This window comes from Archocentrus centrarchus, chromosome 2, assembly GCF_007364275.1.
Source record: "Archocentrus centrarchus isolate MPI-CPG fArcCen1 chromosome 2, fArcCen1, whole genome shotgun sequence".
Taxonomy (NCBI): Eukaryota; Metazoa; Chordata; class Actinopteri; order Cichliformes; family Cichlidae; genus Archocentrus; species Archocentrus centrarchus.
In genome coordinates, this window is record NC_044347.1 from 13,583,149 (window position 1) to 13,603,239 (window position 20,091).

The 20,091-nt window shown below is 39.8% G+C and overlaps 2 protein-coding genes across 3 annotated transcripts in view; one reads left to right on the forward strand and one right to left on the reverse strand.

Moving 5' to 3' along the window:
- Positions 1-3,610: 3,610 nt before the first annotated feature.
- pjvk (pejvakin) lies at positions 3,611-10,071 on the reverse strand. Of its 2 annotated transcripts, XM_030754944.1 has the most exons (6): positions 9,861-10,071; positions 7,257-7,452; positions 6,631-6,772; positions 5,772-5,889; positions 3,995-4,138; positions 3,611-3,912 (listed from the first exon to the last, which is right to left on the reverse strand). In XM_030754944.1, the coding sequence occupies exons 1-6, from the start codon at positions 10,069-10,071 to the stop codon at positions 3,611-3,613; spliced, it is 1,113 nt and encodes a 370-aa protein (XP_030610804.1). The 2 variants fall into 2 exon arrangements, with proteins under 2 accessions (XP_030610804.1, XP_030610811.1); XM_030754951.1 differs by lacking the exon at positions 3,995-4,138.
- Positions 10,072-14,427: 4,356 nt separating this feature from the next.
- Positions 14,428-20,091, forward strand: part of col5a2b (collagen, type V, alpha 2b) — a 35,926-nt gene continuing 30,262 nt past the window's right edge. Inside the window, exon 1 of the mRNA XM_030749047.1 lies at positions 14,428-14,649. Within this exon, the coding sequence (XP_030604907.1) occupies positions 14,556-14,649 (94 nt within the window). The 5' untranslated portion in view covers positions 14,428-14,555. The remainder of the gene's footprint in view (positions 14,650-20,091) is intronic.

Genomic DNA, 20,091 nt, shown 5'->3' on the forward strand with positions numbered 1-20,091 from the left:
TACTACTATGCCCTGCTTCACACAGCAGGTAAGACACAAGCAGCCAAAATTAAGCTGATCCCACACAGCTGAGAAAAAAATTCCCAGACACAACATTATAACACAGACGCCACAGTAATTACACCACACACATCAGTGGCGCACACACAGGTGAGCCAATGCATTATGAAAGCATTAAAAACTGTGTCAGTTTTGCAACTAAGACACAGCAGTTAAGCCATCAAACAGGCCTACTAGAGCCTATCCAAACATGAATAATTTACCTGACCATCACAGAAAATATTCCAGCAGAAAGATGCACTTCTTAATAGGAATTGCACAAACTTTCAGGTCCCACATGTTATTCTATAAAATGGCCCAAATCAGGTGAATGGTTCCCCAGGTTCTTCACCATGGGCCAAACCCAAATGAACTTCTTGAGAAAGAACAAGTTTCCGTACATATCCAGTATCTGTGATTGTGTTCTGTCTTGTTTTCCCAATATTCATTTTTTAATCAATCATATTTATGCAGCCAAAGATCGCTTTGGAAGCAGACCAAGATGTTTAGATTCAGTTTAAGTTAAGCACCGCCATGGCCCACTGTGTGATTTAGCCTGTATCCTCAAATGGAAATCACTCCACAGGCTGTTAGAGGCAGCTCAGACAGTCTGGAGCGCCATTATGTTACTATCCTTTCAGACACTGCCAATAAAAGCAGTTTATCACATAAAAAAAGAAGGTGGTGTGTTTATTTCTCAGCTGGAGAGAGAGAGAGCAATGAAGGGGACTCAAACCCTCAATTACTCCCGATTTACCATCAGACACCTCAGCCATCAGGCCACATGGTCTCACACTGATGTCGCCTAGATGAGAGTCCTGATGGGTGACTTTAATGTGTTATAGGTTTTGAAAGACAGTAGTTATCTAAGTATCCCAGAGGATGATGTTTAACTAACAACTCTTCTGTAAGAATGAGATGCTTTGGGATGATTTCTATACTTCAAGGATCCTTAAAGGTATTTTTTGTAATAACCATTGGCAGAATTTGACTACAACCTTCACCTCAAGGGGCAGCATTTTACCAGTGGTTTTGGTTGTGTGTGTTGACGCTTAACTACCCCCATTTCCCCGAGAGGTTTTACCTTTTCCCAGGCCTCCATTGTAAATCTACTTGTTATAAGTGATGACGCATCAATCATCTCATGTCTGAATTCCTACTTCACTCACTGAGGTTGTCGTCTTTTTAACACGTTGGAATGCTTTGTATCTTATTTTATTCAATGGAAACAAGGCCCTAAAAACAATCAGCGGTCATTTGTAAAATCTCATGGTGAACACTACAGCCCACAGTATCCTGGACACCCAATATTTATTTTATTTTACTGTTGAAAGAAAAGGGATTGACAATACAAGTTTAGATTACAACAATAAGTTCTCTTGTTTTCTCTCTTTCTTGTCTCTGTGCATATAAAAAAAAATGATAAAGAAATGAATAAAAATAAATAAAAAGTAGGGACAAAGATAAATAAATGAGTAGACATTGTATAAGGAGGTTAATCTACAGTGAGAGTCGATAAAGAATTAAAATAATCAATGAAAGAATTTCTGAGTAAACAGAACAGCCTTCAATGGTTAAAGCTGATACTTCCTGCTTTAAGAAATGAGAAACATCCTTAAGCCACAAAGAAATAACTGGAGGACTGAGTGACTTCCAGAGGTGTGGGATGTGATGTCTTGCCAAGAGGGATTAAAAGTGAGTCTTTTGTATTGCAAAGAAGATACCTTGAGGGTAACAAACAGAACCCAAAATATGTTTTGTATGTAAACTCGAAACTGTTGGTTTGTACGTAGGTTCCTAAAAACTTAGACAAAATCATAAAAAAAAAAAAAATCACTCCAAACCTTAAACAGTCTGGGGTACAAGAAAAACATATGGCTCAGGTTGCAAAATGAGGCATGACATCTCTCCTGTTGGTCCAACATGTTGGGATACATTTTTGATAAATGAGACTTTGACCTATTCAATATCTTCAACTGTATCAGTTGCGACCTAGTACAGGAAGTACCTGAACGTAAACTAAGCACAGCACTTATCCGACCATTGATCTGTCAGCTCGATTCCAGTTCAGCTGAACACCACACTTTTGAAAGCTTCAGAAAAAAAAAATTGATCTTGCACCACCTAAGATTTCAGCGTGGATATTAAGCTTAGGATCAGGGCTTTCTCACAGTGAACAATCTAAACCACGCAGCAACATATTCTCGTGTTATGGATGCATCATCTCAGACATATTTCCGGGGTTTTCCTCTTGCTATATGATGGCATTTGTCTCTGCCCATTGAGAACTCGAAAAATGAATTTTTACTGAGAAAAAATAAACTGTGTTAATGTGTTTTTATTAACCTAATCATAGCTCTGTAGCTAGCCACCAGGTAGCACATCAATATATGTCAGCTAGCCCGGCTTTGCTAACCTTCCAAACAAGGCTGCTGTTTAGTTTTCTGCCTTCATCTGTGTCCAGAGTGATTGCAGAGCTGTACATTTGATTTTTTTTAGAAATCCTTCAGTCAGAAAATGATGTATCATCTTTAGATGAAAACTAGCAAGCTAACTTCTAACTCCGTAAAACCTCAAAAATCCTCTTATTAATAAATGCCTGAACTTCATTGTAACACCTGGGAAAACAGCCCCACATTTACTGGAGCTGAAAGAATTTGGATTGTTTTTAAACTCTTGGTTTTTTGTTTGATTTTGAAAACCGAAGGAGAGTTAGGACCAGGAAATGGCGAATAAGACTTAAGCAGATAATAACTTGACCTGGTTAAATGAACTTTGACTCACTGCACCATCTTGTGGTACAAACTAGTATTACACAAAAGTATAGCCTGGCCTTATTTCAGCTTCTCTTCAACACAATACATGCATAGGCATTTTTGTACATACAGTCAAAAAGCAGCAGTTTTTTCACATTCTATTTTTTCACATTCTATAGCTTCAGTTAATTTCAGAAAGTATTTTTAAACACAGGTTTTTGCATTAAAAGCTGTTTTCTCTTAATCAGATAAAATCAGAACACAAAGACAGAAACATGAAACTCAGACCCCACAGTCACGTCATATTCCCAGAAAGAAGAAATACAGCCTTGATAGATTTGCTGACTTTATGGCTCTTTTGCAGTTGAGTGTCTGTTGAACAACATCTTGTCAGAGGTACACTACTGATGAAGTATCAGAAAATAAAATTCAGGTGAGATAATTTTAAAACAAAAACTCAGTGTCAGTGACACACTTGGAGCTTTCTCAATCCTCACACAATCCCATCTCCTATCCATTTTTAATACCTTCAGTTAATAATTAATCAGCTGGCAGATACAATATACACACAGCACATGTGTAAAAATGGGCCAGTGCCAATGTGAAACCAAAAACGATACACCGCAAAGGTAGAGATAGCAGCAGGTTTATGTTTACATCTTTTACTGGATCAGTTGGCCGCGACTGAAGTAATGGCGCGTTGAGGCTGTGACTCTAGTTTTCCCAACAGCTTGTTAAAAAGTCACATTTCTATGTTACAATTGATGCTGCTCATGGGGGTAAAAAAAAACAAAAAAAACCAAAACAAAACTTTTTCACCTCAAGGTTTTGTGCCACAGATCGAAACAGGGTACCGCATGCAGCCGGACATATTTCTGGCCCCCGGTCGAGCACTCTAGGCAGCCGTACACAGTCTCCCGCCTCTGGTTTCCCATCCCGCAGAGCACACAAGGGCCCTTGGGGATGTTGTGTTTAAGGAGGTTGACCCGTGTATGGGAGCTTTCCCTCAAGTAAGCGGTGGAGATGTCCGTCATGCTGGCAGCCTTCTCGTAGTAGTCGGTCACCATGTCGTCCATGTAGGTGTCAGAGTGGGTGAGCTCTTCAAATGTTCGGTCATCTACACAGGCATTGGAAGAAAGTGGATTCAGTGTAGCAGAAGTAGGGCTTTGTTTATTCAGTGTAAAATATTGTTATCACACCTGCTCTAAAGGGGTTTCCATAGATGATCCCAGAAAGGAAACGGCGCAGTTGCCCCATGGAGAAGCGATTGATGAAACCACCGAGCTGCTCCCTGATCTGCTCCCGTTCAAATCCTCCTTGTGACTCTGGGGCCACGCAAATATCTGACACAGAGGAAGAAGCGGGTTATTAGTTTTGATTCAAAAAAATGAATGTTCAATAGATGGAGCCTGGTGGTACTGAAATGTGACAGTGTGAGAGGATCGAGTCCCTTTGTTGTTCTGGCGTGGCTCAGATCTGCAAGAACACAAGGGACCATGTGACCCAAGGTGTCTAACATCAGATGCCTTATCTGTTAGAACATACAGCTGTCATGATCCTGAGCCATTGGCCCAGTGCGCCTTATGTTTCGTTGAGTTGTGTTTTGAGTTATGAATTAGGATTTTAGGTTATCCTGATTTTTGGTTATACTTATCTGTGTTTTTTCCCATGTCCTCCTGTTCTGTCTTTGTTCTCGTGACTTAGTCCCTTGTCTCATGTCTTGTGTTTAGTTTGACTTCCCGGTGTTTTCCTGTGTGTTGTGTTTAGGTTTCTGTTTTGCTTATGTTTAGGTTTTCTCTGTGTCAGTCTGCATAGGCCATGTTTAGTTAGTTCCTGTTTTATTGTGACAGTCTTGTCTCCCCTGTACTTAGTGTTTAGTTTTGCTTCCCCTTGTCTTGTTTCCGAAATTATGTTCAGCTGTGATCCCACCTGTTGTCACTCCCCTCTTCCAAGTGTGTATATATTATCTGTGTTCATGTTCTCGTTAGGTCGTTGTGTTTAAGTTCTTGTTTCTTGCTGTCAAGTTAAGCCAAGTTACGGCAAGTTAAGCCAAGCCAAGCCAAGCCAAGCCATGTTAGGTTTTGTTTTAGAGGTAAAGTTTGTGCTGCTCTCCCCGACCAGCTCTTCCTATGTTCTACACCAGGGATCCTCAAATCCAGGCCTTGAGGTCTGGTGTCCTGGTCCTTTTAGATGTGTCTCTGCTTCAACACACCTGAGTCAAATATAGAAGTCATTAGCAGGACTCCGGAGAACTTGACTGCATACTGAGGAGGTAATTCAGCCATTTGATTCAGGTGTGTTGGATCAGGGATGCATCTAAAAGCTGCAGGACAGACCTCGAGGCCTGGATTTGCGGATCCCTGTTCTACACCCTATAATAAAGCTAACATTTTAAGTAAAGCTTTTTGGCTCTGGTGTCCTGCATTTGGGGTCCTCTGCCTTGCCTGCCACAGCAGTACATGACAGTGGTCATATTCAAGCAACAGAAATCCAGCTGAGATTGAAGGTGTCTACAAAGGTGAAGGTGAACTACAAAAGCTTTTGGTTCCAGATGTTTGTAGCCAAAGTGTAGTCAACCCAGTTAAGCAATTAACTGCTAGTAGACTGCTATTAAGCCTGCCATCGACCCAAGGCAGTGCCTAGCTTGGGTTGATGACAGGCTTTAAACCCTCAAACATCACACAAGCTTGCAGAAATGGTTTCACACCATTTTGACTATTTCAGTTAATTTTGACCTCTTTCAAAACTTACATTTTGCCATACAGATTTTGTCAGTGCCTTCTTGTCAGTTAATGTTTCAGTTTAGCCAACTTCAGCTGTTAGTTCACCTGTTTTCATAGTGACAGTCTGGCCTAAAGGACTTGAAAGACTACATCTAAAATTTCAAAAGCTTCTGGTGTCAGACACTTAAACTCCTTTTCAGTGCTTTGTTTTTAGAAGAATTAATTTAAAAATTAACATGGCTCGCCCTCCTACCAAGCCGTCCATCCAGTCGAACAAACAGCTCACAGATGCTGAAGGCGATGGTGGTGTGAGCTGGGATGACAATGGCCTTGTCTTGACCTTTGGGGTTTCTGCCATCGTCTATCTGAAACTGGAACACAGCAGAAAATTACAGGTTACAAGAGTTACAGATGGATAAGGTGGTTGAACAGAGAATTCAGGGTTCAGGGCAGGAAAAATATTTGGGTATTTGTATCAGTAATTGGGAGCTGGATTGTTCAAATGAAGCGTTCATATCGAATATAAAGGGTTTCTCTCTTTATCCTCTCATCAGCCACTCAGTTAGCTTGTTTATGGTTATGCCTTTAAGCACGAGGCCTTTGGCCACATGTTAAATGGGCAGATACATTTTGGCATGAAAATCATGAAATATCCTCATCCAAAGTCAGATACCTTTTCCTTTAGGACACATGGTAACAAGCAAAATTAAAGGTACTGACCATATGAACTTCAGCTATGTTTGGTGCTAGATGTTTCCAATAAAATCTAAAAGGAATTCATTGTTGGAGATTAAATCCAAGCCTCTGCACATCTCAGCTTACCTGCCAACAGTTAACAAGATTTTTTTTAGTAAATTAAAATGGATCTGGGCACTTTGGATGGACTTCATTCTTAGGTAATCTGAAAAATGTTATAAAAACTGCTCCATTTGTGGATTCCAGTCAAGTCGATCAAAGTCAAAGTATATTTCTTTTTAAAACCTCAGTTGAAAAAGATTGGGGGCCACAACCAAAAAGACTACTTTTTGAGCCATGGCTATGAAGTAATGGTGTATGTATGTGGAAGGAGGTAAGCTCTTCAAACAGGTATCCTATGCTAGAGGAATGTTTACCCTCATGGTGGTCCCTCTCATGCCAGCATGGACGCTCAGAGAGCACTGACGAGTGGTGCGAATACTCTCCACGACGACACAGAGGACACTACGTCTGCTCTCCTTAGACTGACGAACCAGGCAGTGATCCAGGTCCACTTTCCTGGAAGGCCGAAAAATGAGAACCTCTGTCAAACATGAACCCGTTAGCAACTGCTAAAGTCAAGCAAGGCATTGTCCACTTGCATGTAGCCCCTGTAAAGGTGTAGAATAACATGACTGCTTATTCATCCTTACAGAGAAACCCTCTTCTCACATTCTCCCTGTCACAAAGAGGTCAGAGGTTAGACAGCTTATTGTGGACGTCAGAAAAGGTGAATGTAGGTATCTGAAATGTCCCATTTAGAAAGAGCTATCATAAAATAACTCTTCTTACAGTATGCGTCTCTTTTCAAATTGATGAATAATTAATCAAAGAAATATATTCTTCTACTTGATTATTAATAAAGCATTACATCAAAGGCCCTTCATCCAATCTGTCTTGTGATACTATAATGATATGGATGCTTTAATACCCAGCAGATGATGACAGGAGCCCCCACTGAGCAACTGTCAAACCCATACAAGCGCACTGTTTGTTGGGATACCTGGAGTTGAGTTCACGCAGTAACGTGGGCACCTCCAGCTCATGTTTGGTCACGATCCCAAAGGAGGCTTTGACTGCCACTGAGTCTGACCCACTGATGTTGAGCCCAAAATTGTTAATGATGTGGTTCCCTAACCGACCGTCGAGAGCTACGTCAGATTTGTCCTCATAGTTGAGGAGCTGGTAAGAGGACACCCCTGTAAAAGAAAACAATTGTTAATACTATGCTTTTTAAAGTATGTCCAACTCCATAAGCCACAACACTAAAGCACTACTTGCTAGTGCTAATTCAAGCATCAGTAGAATAATACATTTATGTAACATGTAAATAGCTGTTAGGTATTTTTATATTTGCCTGTTTAAGTACATTTTCTAATATTCTTTACTTATAGTGGAATATAGAAGAGCGTCTCGGCATGCACAACACATTGAGCTTAGAAGCAGATAGGCAGCAGAAGACCACATTGGGTGCCAGTGTCAGCTACGAACAGGAAAATGAGGCTACAATACACATGGTCTCAACAAAACTGGACAACAGAAGATTGGAAAAAAATTGCCTGGTCTGATCTGTCTCGATATCTTCGTGATGCTGTCATCTTAATATGGACCAAAATCTTTGAGGAATGCATCCAGCACCTTGTTGCGTCTATGCCATGAAGGGTTATGGCAGTTCTGAAGGCAAAAGGAGATCCAACCCAGTACTAGCAAGATGTGGCTTACCTAACAAAGAGTCTGGCGGTGTGGCATACTGTGTGTCAAATGTTGTACAGCATGGAACAGTGAATGTCCTGATGATGCTGCCACAGACCAACAGCCCTACACCAGGGAGAATATATTGGAGGCAATGGAACACGCATGTGATGATGTTACTGTAGCGTCCTGTCAAGGCTGGATTCGACACAAAAGGGGGGATGTTCCCCCATTGCCTGGCAAGAGACCGCATTGCCTGTGATGTGGATGACATCCTCTGGCTGGACCACGCACACAGACACGACGGTGCCCACTGAAGCTGTGTCCTACAGTGCTGTGCTTTTCATGTGCTTTTTATTTTGTATTTCTTATTTTGTCTACATTCAGCACTGTCATGTCACTCCGACTACGGCAGTATTTCACTGTACACTCTTGAAATAAACATTTTCTGTCGACTACATGCCCTGGATGCTGTCTTAAATTATTTGATGTAGTGTCTAACAGATGGTCTTTGTGAATTTATTACTTGCTGTGTGTGTGATCTGCCCACAGTGTTTGTTTTTGCACACAGGTAACTGATTTTTGCAGTGATAGTTTGATTTTAACAGGAAAGTCTGGGATTTTGGGAAATTAGCTTGAGTTTTTGGATTTGTTTTTAAGGTTTTTGGACTCAGGAAATGTGTGATAGCGATTCAGAAATACTGTAATTTGACCACCATTTAAATCATGGTGATAATGTAGGATCAAGTGAAGAATGCTCCAATCACATAGACCTGGAGACAGGTCTGCAACCATCTGACAACCACCAGTAGTGAGGGAAAAATTAGTATTCTTCGACTGGTTGCTTATGGTTGCTAGAATTGATGATGGCAGATGCAGGGAAAATCACGCAGACCTGCAGATTGGTCTGTGACCCCCTGGCAAACTAACTATGGAAAAGTGTGTATTCCGTAACCAGTTAGCAAAATCCTCCTTGTGGTGGCTTTGGTTGCTAGCATATTGCAGCAGTCATGGTTTGATGGCACTTCTCACTTGAATCTTACAACTCATCAAAACAGTTTTTACTTTTGTCAGTCACACCTCCAGACCGCACACTTTCCTGAATACTGTCCAGCACTGCATTAGTGTGTTCAAACAAATTACTTTGAACTTTTTTTCAAATCTGTATGACAGCTGGGACAGGCTCCCCGATGACCCTTCAGCGGTCTGTCTTGACCATGTTTACATACCTAAATACTTTAAATAGCAGATCCATGATTGGCCAATTAGATATTTGCATAATGAGCAGTTGAACAGGTGTACCTAATAAAGTGGCTGCTGAAAGTGTGTAGCATGACCTTATTGGGCTATACAGTAATTGATGCTCTGTGCTCAGATTATAAATATTTTCTTTGTCTCTATTCTCTTATGCATATAGTTTCACAACTATGATTTTACTTTTCTCTATTACAGCAATTTTGTAAGTTTCAAATAATTCCTTCACATTTCATTTTTGCGTCTGAACACTTTTTTACTCTATATTAGGCCCATATTTTTGCAGTACTCTTTTCAAAGTCGGTAAGGTTTTGAAGTGAAAGGGTTTTTAGTCATTGGTCACAGAGTTGAAGTGATTGACTGACTTTTCATGTTTTCACATATGTGAAAAAGAATTTGAGTGTTGCTGTGTCTTACCCAAAGGTGAGTCTGTGTTATAAAAAATGCCTTAACTGTTTTGAGAACTGCATTAAGAGTAGTGAGAATGACTTTTCTGATGTGATAATTGCACCAAATCGATAGAGAATATTCGACAAAGTGGAGGAACAGAGTGGAATGTTATTTTTTTCAATCCTAAGCCTCTTAAAGGGAAAAAGTCATGTTTTAACACAAAATTCATCCACATCCATACTCAGGCATTAATTTTCTGACATTACTGTACCTGCTGTGATCTCTTTTTCACCCACCAGGATGTCTTTTAGAGAGAAAGGTGTTGTTGCATATTTGTCCTTCTTCCAGAAAAGCTTCTTCCTCTTTCTGGTAACCAGGCTGAGGGGCTGGTAGTGGTCAGCCTCACTCAGGCTCGGGACTGGGATCAACCTCCCTGTGTCTCCCACCTGCTTCACAAAGTTTTTGGTGGCTGCTGCAAACATTGGTAAAGATGAATAAATGTCAAACCAGGTAGGAAAACAGCCTGTACTCCACTGCTGGGCCCCCTTTCCTGGTCTCAGGTTTGGTGTGGAGTACTCCCTCTCAATGGGGAAGCTAATTCAGGAGTGTTCTTTCAGACTCGTGAAATGTTAAATAATGCAGGGAATGTGTAAGGGAATATGGACACTGAGGTGTGTGTTAACCTGATAGGTCGCTATAGGCCTGCAGCTTCCTGCCAACTGACAAATAAGGTGGGAGAAGTAATTATAAGAGCTTTTTTTGGACTTTTCTCTTCACATGAGTCCATCTGTATTTGGGAAATTTGGTTTTCAAGGCATACCATGGAAGTTCAGTGCCATTAAGAATTACAGGAGTTATACAAAAAATGTTGTAGCTACATGTTCCACTTTGACTCTAATACATGAAACATCTGCTTTGGCCATGAGTCTATCTTTAGTCAGCCTGAAGACAGTCTGGATTTTTTTCTTTGTTGGGGATGCCTCTGTGGTTTTTGTAGGATTAAATGTTTTTGCATCTGAGCTTTTTTTAGTTTGGATAATGTCCACCTTTCTGACTGGTGGCTTCCACGCACAGCGTGTCCTGCATGCATGCATGCATGCATGATGGTGGGTTGATCTCTCCTGTGGTTGCACTGCTTTCTAGTCTACACAACCAGAAATAGCCTGTATGTTTGAAGGTTTAAAGCTGTCTTACCACAGAAGCTGGAGTCAGTATTAGCTTTCTATGTATTACACTCCCATTTAATGTTTTACTTTTTGGTCAGAAGAAGTCATGTATTTGCTTGTAAGCATGATTTCAGTGTTAAAATATAACCTTCTTCTATAAATTCAACCAAATATAAACTGTGTTATATTTGGCTGAATCCCACCTGCACTCACTGAGTAAGGCCATTTAATCAAGAAAAGAAGAAATTCTTCAAAGTTTAACTTTGATTCTCCAACCATTTTTTCTACTGCTTCTAGGAAAATGGGAAATAGGTGCAGCGATTTATTGAAACGTGCAAACATGGATGCATGGAAATACAATATATAAGGCAAAAAGAGAGTTTTGTACAATTCAAACAAGCTTGAAAGTCAATATTTGGTGTGACCACCTTTATTCTTCAGCACAGTCTGAACTCTCTGAGGCAGCTTTCTTCTCATTTCTTTAAGTAGTCTTCAGGAATAGTTCTCCAGGCTTCTTCAAGAACATTCAAAGCTCTTCTTTAGATGCTGGCTGCCTTTTGTTCTGTTCTCTGTCAGGATGATCCCACACTGCTTCAGTAATGTTGAGGTCTAGGCTCCGGGGAAGCTAATCCATGACTGATAGTGTTCCACTCTTTTCTTTTCCATCCAGGTATGCTTTGCTATTTTGTGTCAGCCCTGCCAGGGTGTACCCCTGTACCCCAGGGTGTACAACCCGTCCAAGGTGTACCCTGCCTCTGTCCCTATGACAGCTGGGATAGGCTACAGTCCAACTGTGACGCTGAATTAGATAAAGGGAACAGCATGAATGGATGGATGAAAAATAACTGTAAGTCTACAGTATGCTGCCTGAAAAGCACAAGATACACCAGTGTTGAAGGGATGTGGTTGGTTAAAGTGTATGACCAGCAGCCTGGCTATGGCATAGACAGTATAAAACGTGACCATAACTTCCAGGTTGGAAAAATTAAACTGATGCGAAAATACCTTAAACTCAGCAGGAAAGTATTTGACCTCTGTAAATACTTTCCTGCTGAGTTTATGGGCTCATTCACTTGTTTGGGGTCATACTGAATAAAAAATCTATTGTCGCTTATTGGCCAACAAGTTGTCATTCACAAGTCATTAGCCAATGAACATGCAGTTTCACAGACAGATCCACCCACCCTCGCCAGATCCAGTTTTTTGAAACCAAGATGGCAACAGTGAAAATGTTAATCTGGCTTCAGTTCAGAAACCTGTGGATGACATCACAGAAGCTACGGCCATCTTTTATGATGTCTTTAGGGGCTGGTTATGGTTTATCAAAGGAAAAAAATTCCTCTTAATTTACATGGTGTCGCTGGAGGGCTTTTGATCCTTGGTGGTATTGATTTGCCCACATATATAATGCCCAACCACCTAAAACAACCCACATGAAAAGTACCTGTGAACATACAAGAGATCAATTAGGACCATTCTTGTCCATCAAAAATTAGGTTTATGAGGTTAGGGTCGTGGGTATACCAGCTTTAACCATTCTGACATATTGTGTTAATAAAAGTAAAACATGTACTGTTGACATGCTCGGTGTCCTTGGAGAAAACCGACAGGCAACCAAGTTTTTGATAGTCTGACCTTTATGACCTCTGGTAAAAAGGATATCTTTTCTAACCATTAGTCTACCACAGTGGAACAAGTCTATGGATATGCAGAAGCTGAGCCCTCATCTGACAGAGGAACTGTCTTCCCATCTGCCTTAGTTTCCATCCCTTGGTGATTCAGTGATGAGAAATCAATGTGTTCTTCAAGCACCTGAAACACTTCCTGTCTTGTTCAGCAAAGGAAACAAGTGAAATCCACCTCACCCACTGAGAGAAATGTTACTTTAGAAGCCTCTGACAACTCAACTGAAAGCAAATATCACTCACAAAGACAAACATATTCTAGTGGAGACAATGGCAGAGGAGTCATGGTGTTTGTTTTGGTGTCCACCTCTGGGACATCATCTTAGGGACTGAGAGCCAGCTTGACACACTGACTTTGGCAGACAGCTTTCCCCTGGAAAACACATCAAATGGATATAACATGCACGCTGTATACTGCTCCAGATGGAGTGCACAGATGTAGGAGAGAAATATCAGGTAGATTGAAATAAACTCCTTCAGATATTCAACAAAATAGAGGCAAAGATTTGCAAACACTGCTGTTAATTTAGCTTAATTTGCACATCATGTTTAAATGAAACACAAGATATGAGGTGTACCAGCAAAAACTGCACCACAGTTCACTCAGACTCTCTCTTACAAAGCAAGAAATCACCAGATTGATAATCCTCATAGTGGATTATCTTTTCATGAGTATTGGCACAACTTTCATTTTGAGACTATGGTGTGCAAAAGTCTTGAGCCTCCCTTCAATTCTTTTCATTTTCCTTCCAAGAAGCCAGACCTTCTTGTAAATTTTTAAAGACCAATAGGCTTTCTGAAGCTCTTTCAAAGTTTTTCGTTGGAAATTAGCTGCCTTTTCCTCTCATTTTCAGTCCAGTCCTTGTACCTCACCATTATTTTGTTTGTTAAGCCACTGAACAGCTTGCTAATCATTCTAGCATAAAAAGGCAATTAACTCAAGGGATGAACCAAACAACTTAGCAAAGACCCAATTTCAAATTGTATCTTTAGCCACTTTGTTACTAGCAACCTGTCTGATTGGCCACAGCTTTTCACCATGACACTGATCCCAAACACACGCCACGCCAATGCAGTAAAAGCATACCTGGATAGAAAACACGCAATGAAACACCATCAGTCATGGATTGCCCTCCCCAGATCATCTTAACAGAGTAAGGAACAAAAGGCAGAAACATCCAAAGAAGAGCTTTGAATGTCCTTCAAGAAGCCTGGAGAACTATTCCTGAAGACTACTTAAAGAAATGAGAAGAAAGCTGCCTCAGAGAGTTCAGACTCTGCTGAAGAATAAAGGTGGTCGCACCAAATATTGACTTGCAAGCTTGTTTACAAGAATTGTACAAACTCTGTTTATGCCTTATATACTATATTTCCATGAATGTTTGTTTGCACATGTTTCAATAAGTCTATGTACATATTTCACATTTTCCTAGCAAAATATAAAGAAATGAGGGGTGGCTCAATTCTTTTACACAGTACTGTATTTTTCAATCAGACTGGATTAGACATCAAGGAAAGATGGTTAATCAGCGTTGAAATGTTTGCTGGGAACCTTTATCTTGAGGTTAAGTAGCAGTTTTAGCACTCCAACCCAAACGTAAAAGAAACTTTCTATCAGCAACTAAAACATTAACTAAAACTGAAGAGAACAAAATTCAAGGGAAAAAGGTCAACAAACTGCAAATTATGTGCAATCCTTACTGTAGCTTTCAAAAATAATTTCTTCAACTTCACCATCCAGCCCATCTTCTTTCATCAGCCTTTCAAATGGACTAATTTCATGCAGCCTTTAATTACTCCATCTTTCAAGGCAAATGCAGTGGGAGGAGGAGGTTGGCTCTGACATAAAGCAAAAAAAGAAATGATGAGAGAGGAGACTAGAGAGAGGAAAGGAGGTTGAGAGAGAGAGTAAGAGGGAGGTGTTGGTGGGGGGGCGGTTGAAGAGGGAGCTTCTTACAGTTCACAGTAATCGCTCATCCAGGAGCCTTGTTGCACTCAGGGATATTTGGGAATTTTCAGCCTGGATGCTGTAGCTCGGGGTCGTGCTCTCTCTGACTTCCTCGTCTCTTGCGTGGCAGCTTGTGTGTGAGGACGCTGCATGTCTGGCATGCAGACATGAGCCCCTCATTGCGCTCTAGGATTACTGTCTTCCTGGCCCTCACCTTGGCTCAGGTGATCGCCGTGACCTGCCAAGAAGATACCAAGAATGGTGAGTGCTATCTGCCAAATTCTGACTTCTCCTTCTGTCCTCTGATTGGCTTTCTGTGTTGTTAGCTTCCTTTGCTTCTGTGGGCTTTTTTCTGATATCATATAGACCTGAAATTCAGAAAATGACCAATTCATGTGCTTGATATATTTTTTCATGTTTGTATGTATGTTTAACTCCTGATAACAATGTCTTCCCTTGATTTACTGTCTTCTAATGATTCATGAATCAACAAGGCCTGTGAAAATTCTTTAATTTGTATTTTTTTTTTAAATAAAATTTTCATGTTCATATTCTGTTTTTCCCAATTATATTGATGTTTTAATGATTTTTTTTTCAGAATTTCAGGATGTGGTTGTCCTGTAAAGTTAAACTGGGATATTCTGCCTCCTAAAGCTCATCCCACACTGGCCTTGTGGTTAAGGAACGAAAGGTTAAATTCACACCCACAACCAACACCAGAAAGGCTTATCCCGCCTTAATGAGGCACCGTTTAGGGAAAGCTGCTACAAGCCACTAAGTGATGATTAGAAATGGAGCAAAACTGATAACGTTTTAGAAGTCATTTAAAAGTCCTAAATTTGATAAAAAGCTTTGATGGTGAAATGACAAAATTCAAGAGGATTTCTCAAGGAGATATGGCTCTTGTCTAAAATAAAATATCCCAGTGGATGTGATCCTGGGTCAAAAATACCCCCCCCCCCCCCCCCCCCCCCCCCACCCCCCCACCCCGACAGGCTGCAGTGCACACTTAAAGAGCACACAGGGCTATTTCAGTGCAAGACTGAGGCTGAATGAAGGGGTTCAGAGTGCCACGGCTATAATGATGTGGCCTTGTGGATGGGATGGACAAAAGAAGGCCACTAATTTTGGTCAGACTTGGGCCAGTTGCAGACAAGACACACCCAGGCTAAGACTATGCTGAATATGAAATATGCTTCTTTTGCTTTTATCCAACTGTACCTCCAATGAAGCATTCATGCTGCAAAGAGATAAACAGAAACTAAAAATATGTGCACTAGCTTTTTCTGGGTCTGAATCTGCCATATTTATATTCAGTAATGTTAAGAGGAGGCATTTTCTCCAGCTGTGGCCTGATAAGTATCACTTCAGGCCAGAAATTAAATCTGCTGTCATTTTAGTAATTAAAAATTGAATAAGAAGTCATAACTGTGTTTAGAGCAAATTTCAAGAGAAAGGTGTACATGGATATGTGACCTCAGTATGCAGACTCCTGAGAGGCATATATATGTATATATATATAAATATATATTAAACAATAGCAGATTAATAAATAGCTATAAAGACAAGGGGCATTCAAATATTGGGCTTTGTAAAATTGAGAATTTGCTTCTTTGTTTGAGACAGATGGCAAGATTGATATCACTCTTGTACTGTGATGCTAATGGCAGCAGCTGTTTCGTTTCCAGACTACAAAACAGGAGAGAAACAAATACCTGACTCACTAATTTACAAGTTTTATCTCATTTTTAATCAGTACAAACATTTCTTACAGTTTTTTTTTCTGTTAAATAAACCCAATTTATTTTCATTTATAATGTTAATGAGTGAGCCTCAGATGTGCAAAGAGTTATATTTTGCTAGCTTCAAACACTATCTTGCTAGCAAACAGCTAGCTGTAGCATCATCTGTAGTATACAGACTATTAACAAGACAGCTAACGAGCTAACATAACTCAAGTCTCCTCTAGTTGCTAGCTTAGCCCAAAATTAGACTTTTGTCACATTTCACTTTTTCTAGTTTATGTGCCAAACTATGCTAACAGACAAATGACTGTAGCTTCAAATTTAACAAACATATGAAATAGTGCATCAACCTTTCAACTAAAATCCCTACAAATTGGCTAACGAGCCAACGAGATTGTACTTCCCACTCTTTGGAGTCTGTGTGCCAAGCTAAGCTAGCAAATTTAAAATACAAATATCTGAGCATAATAAACTTTTTTCCATTAATCTCTATAAAATATCTAAAAAGTTAAAGTTACCTCAAAGAGTATCACCTGGTTGCCTGCTGAGTTTAGTCATCACTTCCCTTTTCCAGTCTATGTGCTAAACTAAACTAGCAAATAGTTGGCCATGGCTTCAAATTTATATACAGTTATAAAAGTAATAAACCTCAGAAGTAATCCAAACTAATCAACCTAAAATTTTCCAAATAGCTCACAAGCTTAGTGGTTGCCAACTTAGATTACAGTGAGGCTTCACTTCTCACTCTTGGTGCTAAGCTAAGCCAGATGAGAGGTGGCTATAGCTTCAGATTTAACATACACAGACAATATTTCCCCCTTAATCTCAGCAAAATAGCTAAAACACTAATGTAACATTGTAGAGCATTGTCTGGTTGCCTGTTTAGTTTACACTGAGTCAGTTACACTTACTTCTTACTGAGAAGAGTGAAAAATAAGCCAAAAGTTTGAGATATGTAAAATGAAATCTTGAGAACGACCCAAAATGTTGACTTTTTGTTTTTCATTGGCGGAAACAAACTTTCACATTATGTTTGACACTAATTCTTGCAAAAATAAGTTAGTTTGCTTTTTTATCTCTATACTCAGCTTGTATGCAGTGTATGCATTGGGGTTCTTTGTTGTGACCCTTTAAATCGAAGGTATGGCCTTCATGACTGGTTTTGTTCCCTTTTAAACCAAATTTATAGTCTTGGGTTTCTTCATTTTAATCATTTTAATACATTTTAGAACCTTTAAAATAATAAAATATTCAGGGGAATTACTGATTACCATCAAAGGAATACCTTCCTGTCCTAATTATTGAAATAAATATTAATAAAAGGTAAAGAAGACGGTAAAAGAAGATGATAAATGCTCCTTTATCATAAATCCTCTTAACATGACTCAGCCCTGACTTTGTGAAACACTAACCTAAAGTCTAGCTTTTGTGGACTGAATATGGTTTAAAAACTAAGCCTGTATTCAGACAGTATGGGTGGAAAGCTGAAAAGAAAACCACAGCTAGTCATGATAATTGACCTCATGCTGTACTGTATATATAAGCTATAATCACATAAAATATAGCTGAGCCACTGCCTGAGAGAATAAAGTTTGTAGGATAAAGTTCCAAGTAAAAAACAAACAAACAATAAAACTAAATTTTATCTGCAGAAGTGATTAAAATAAACAATTTTTTACACATTAAATGCCAGTGCTCATTACTGCTATTAGGCGCTCTGCAGGGTAAAGAATTTACAGCCACAGGGTGAAGCAGGTTTCACAGCAGGAGGTTTCTCCGGGTGTGGCACCTCCCAAATAAAGTAAAACCACAGCTTCTGAGCCCAACGTATAATACAGCCGCTGTGGTTTCCCCAGAAATAACTGCTGCCTTTAAGAAGCAGCCTCTCTCGTGGGGAGCGGCTCCACCACATAATTAGTGCTTAGGGACGTCACTAAACTGCCAGGATTAAAATGCACTCAGAAATTCTGCAGCAGGTGGCCATATATACTTTCTTTTCCTTTTTTTTTTTTGATAGTTTTGGGACAGTTTCATGGTGGGGGCATGGTTTGATCCAAGGCCAGCAGAATAAAAGTGCCCAAAACTGTCCTTACACTGCAAAAGAATGTTAGTACATGTCTTACACATTTAATTCAAGAAAGCAAGTACATTTTATCACAGATGTTTTTATTTTTTTAAATCCCAGAATGCAGTAGCTCTACTTTATCTGTCTTCTTTATACATTACAATATTTCAACACCTTTCAATTCATATTTTGCTCTTGATTGACTGACATGCTGATAGATTTTGCACCGTGCGCTGTGCTGCAATGAAAACTCTACATCTTGCTTTGCTCTATGTATATAATTGAGCGATGAGAGACATTGCTGTTGCACAGATGATTACATACATTCGTACAGACACATTTATAGTCAGGTTCACAGCCAGGAGCTGTCAACTTCAACCGCAGTCTAGTCACTGACTGCTCAGAAGCAATTTACCAAAAAGTATCTGTCACGGAGGAGAAGGGTGTTCACGGAGGTTCTTACTAATTAGATAGACACATTTTGTTTCCTAAATGTTTAGACTTAAAGGTTAAAGAAATGAAGAACAAGATCAACAATGCATTTTATGTTGATGCACATAACATGAGCCTCAAGCTGTAAGTTTTATGGTAGTGCCTGAGTATCTTCATATTATGTGCTGGCCATAGACTGTATATAAAAGATTGATGGAGCCACCGTGATGTCATCTTTTGGTCAGGGTAAGACCATACCTTACAAAATGAGCTTCATGTTTTATTCAGTATGATGTGAAACTGAGCAACTGAGTCCATAAACTCACTGGGAAACTGTTTACTGAGGACGCTGAGGCCTATTTTCCCCTAGACTTCTATACAACCACAGTCGCGCCCCCTGCTGGCCATTAGAAGAGATGCAACATAACATAACATAACAATATGCAACATAACATTTTAACATTTTCGCCCCCACAGGGTTTTAATGCCAAATTAAAAAGATCACTTTTCTTCATCTTTAAACTTGCTGAACAGCTGGTTTGATAAAGGACCCTAACAGTTTGATTTAATCATGGTTACAGTAACAAACACCAGCTGGTTGTTAGTTTATGTAGCACATTTACTTTCACTGTTGTATCTTTGCTGTGTGGGGGAGACTGCAGCTTCACCAAATCACAGCTTCATCTTCACTGCTGCTTGTTGTGGATAAACTGGAGTCTGTTCGGCTGAAGCTTTTAACGCTTACTGTTTCCACACGTGCGCCTAAATATGCTTTAAAATCCATCTATTTTTGGTAAGAAATGTGAGTGAGTTGTTTACACTGTCATTGTGGTATTCCTGCTGTGTTTCCCACGCCAGTGAGAACAGACTCTTTCTGTAGCCTCATACAGAGGACGTTTCTTCTTCTTCGTAATAGCTTTATTGAACCCATTTTAATCTGATTGTTTTAGGTTATTAAGATATCTTAACTTGACATCAATAAATCTAAAGACACTGCAGCCCTCTAAAGTAGGGTTAGTAGTACCTCACCTAGCGGATAAGGTGCTGTTCTCCTAAAGCAGGGATTAAGGGACTGAATCCCATCTAGTGTGATTTCTCTTAAATTAACCCTCACATGGCAATTTAGTGAAATCTGGTGGTTAGATAGTGCTGTGGAGGGCATCAAAAACAGCACTGTCTCCATTTAATATCTATTAAATAAATGAACTTATACCTGAGTGGCTGTTGGTGCAACCTGCTGGCCAAATATGGAAAATGAATTAAAATTGGCATGTGACTGAAATTATAAAACATTTTTTGTGACCCTTTTTTTTTTTTTTTTCAAATTAAAGCCAAAGGCAGGATTTAGGTTGTTTCAGATCTACTGCTCCAAAAGAAATGTTCTCTCTGTGGTGTGATTTAATAATATTAATACACACATACTGTTTAATGACATCCAGGGGTATAAGCCCTCTTTGCCAG

What these genes read in the sequence shown, in the direction of transcription:
- pjvk (XM_030754944.1), bottom strand. Translation starts at nt 10,071, where the DNA reads ATGTTTGCAGCAGCCACCAAAAACTTTGTGAAGCAGGTGGGAGACACA. An exon ending in CTGCGTGAACTCAACTCCAG is followed by an intron (nt 6,773 to 7,256) that starts GTATCCCAACAA and finishes TCGGCCTTCCAG; the next exon opens with GAAAGTGGACCTGGATCACT. An exon ending in TCGACTGGATGGACGGCTTG is followed by an intron (nt 4,139 to 5,771) that starts GTAGGAGGGCGA and finishes CCTCTGTGTCAG; the next exon opens with ATATTTGCGTGGCCCCAGAG.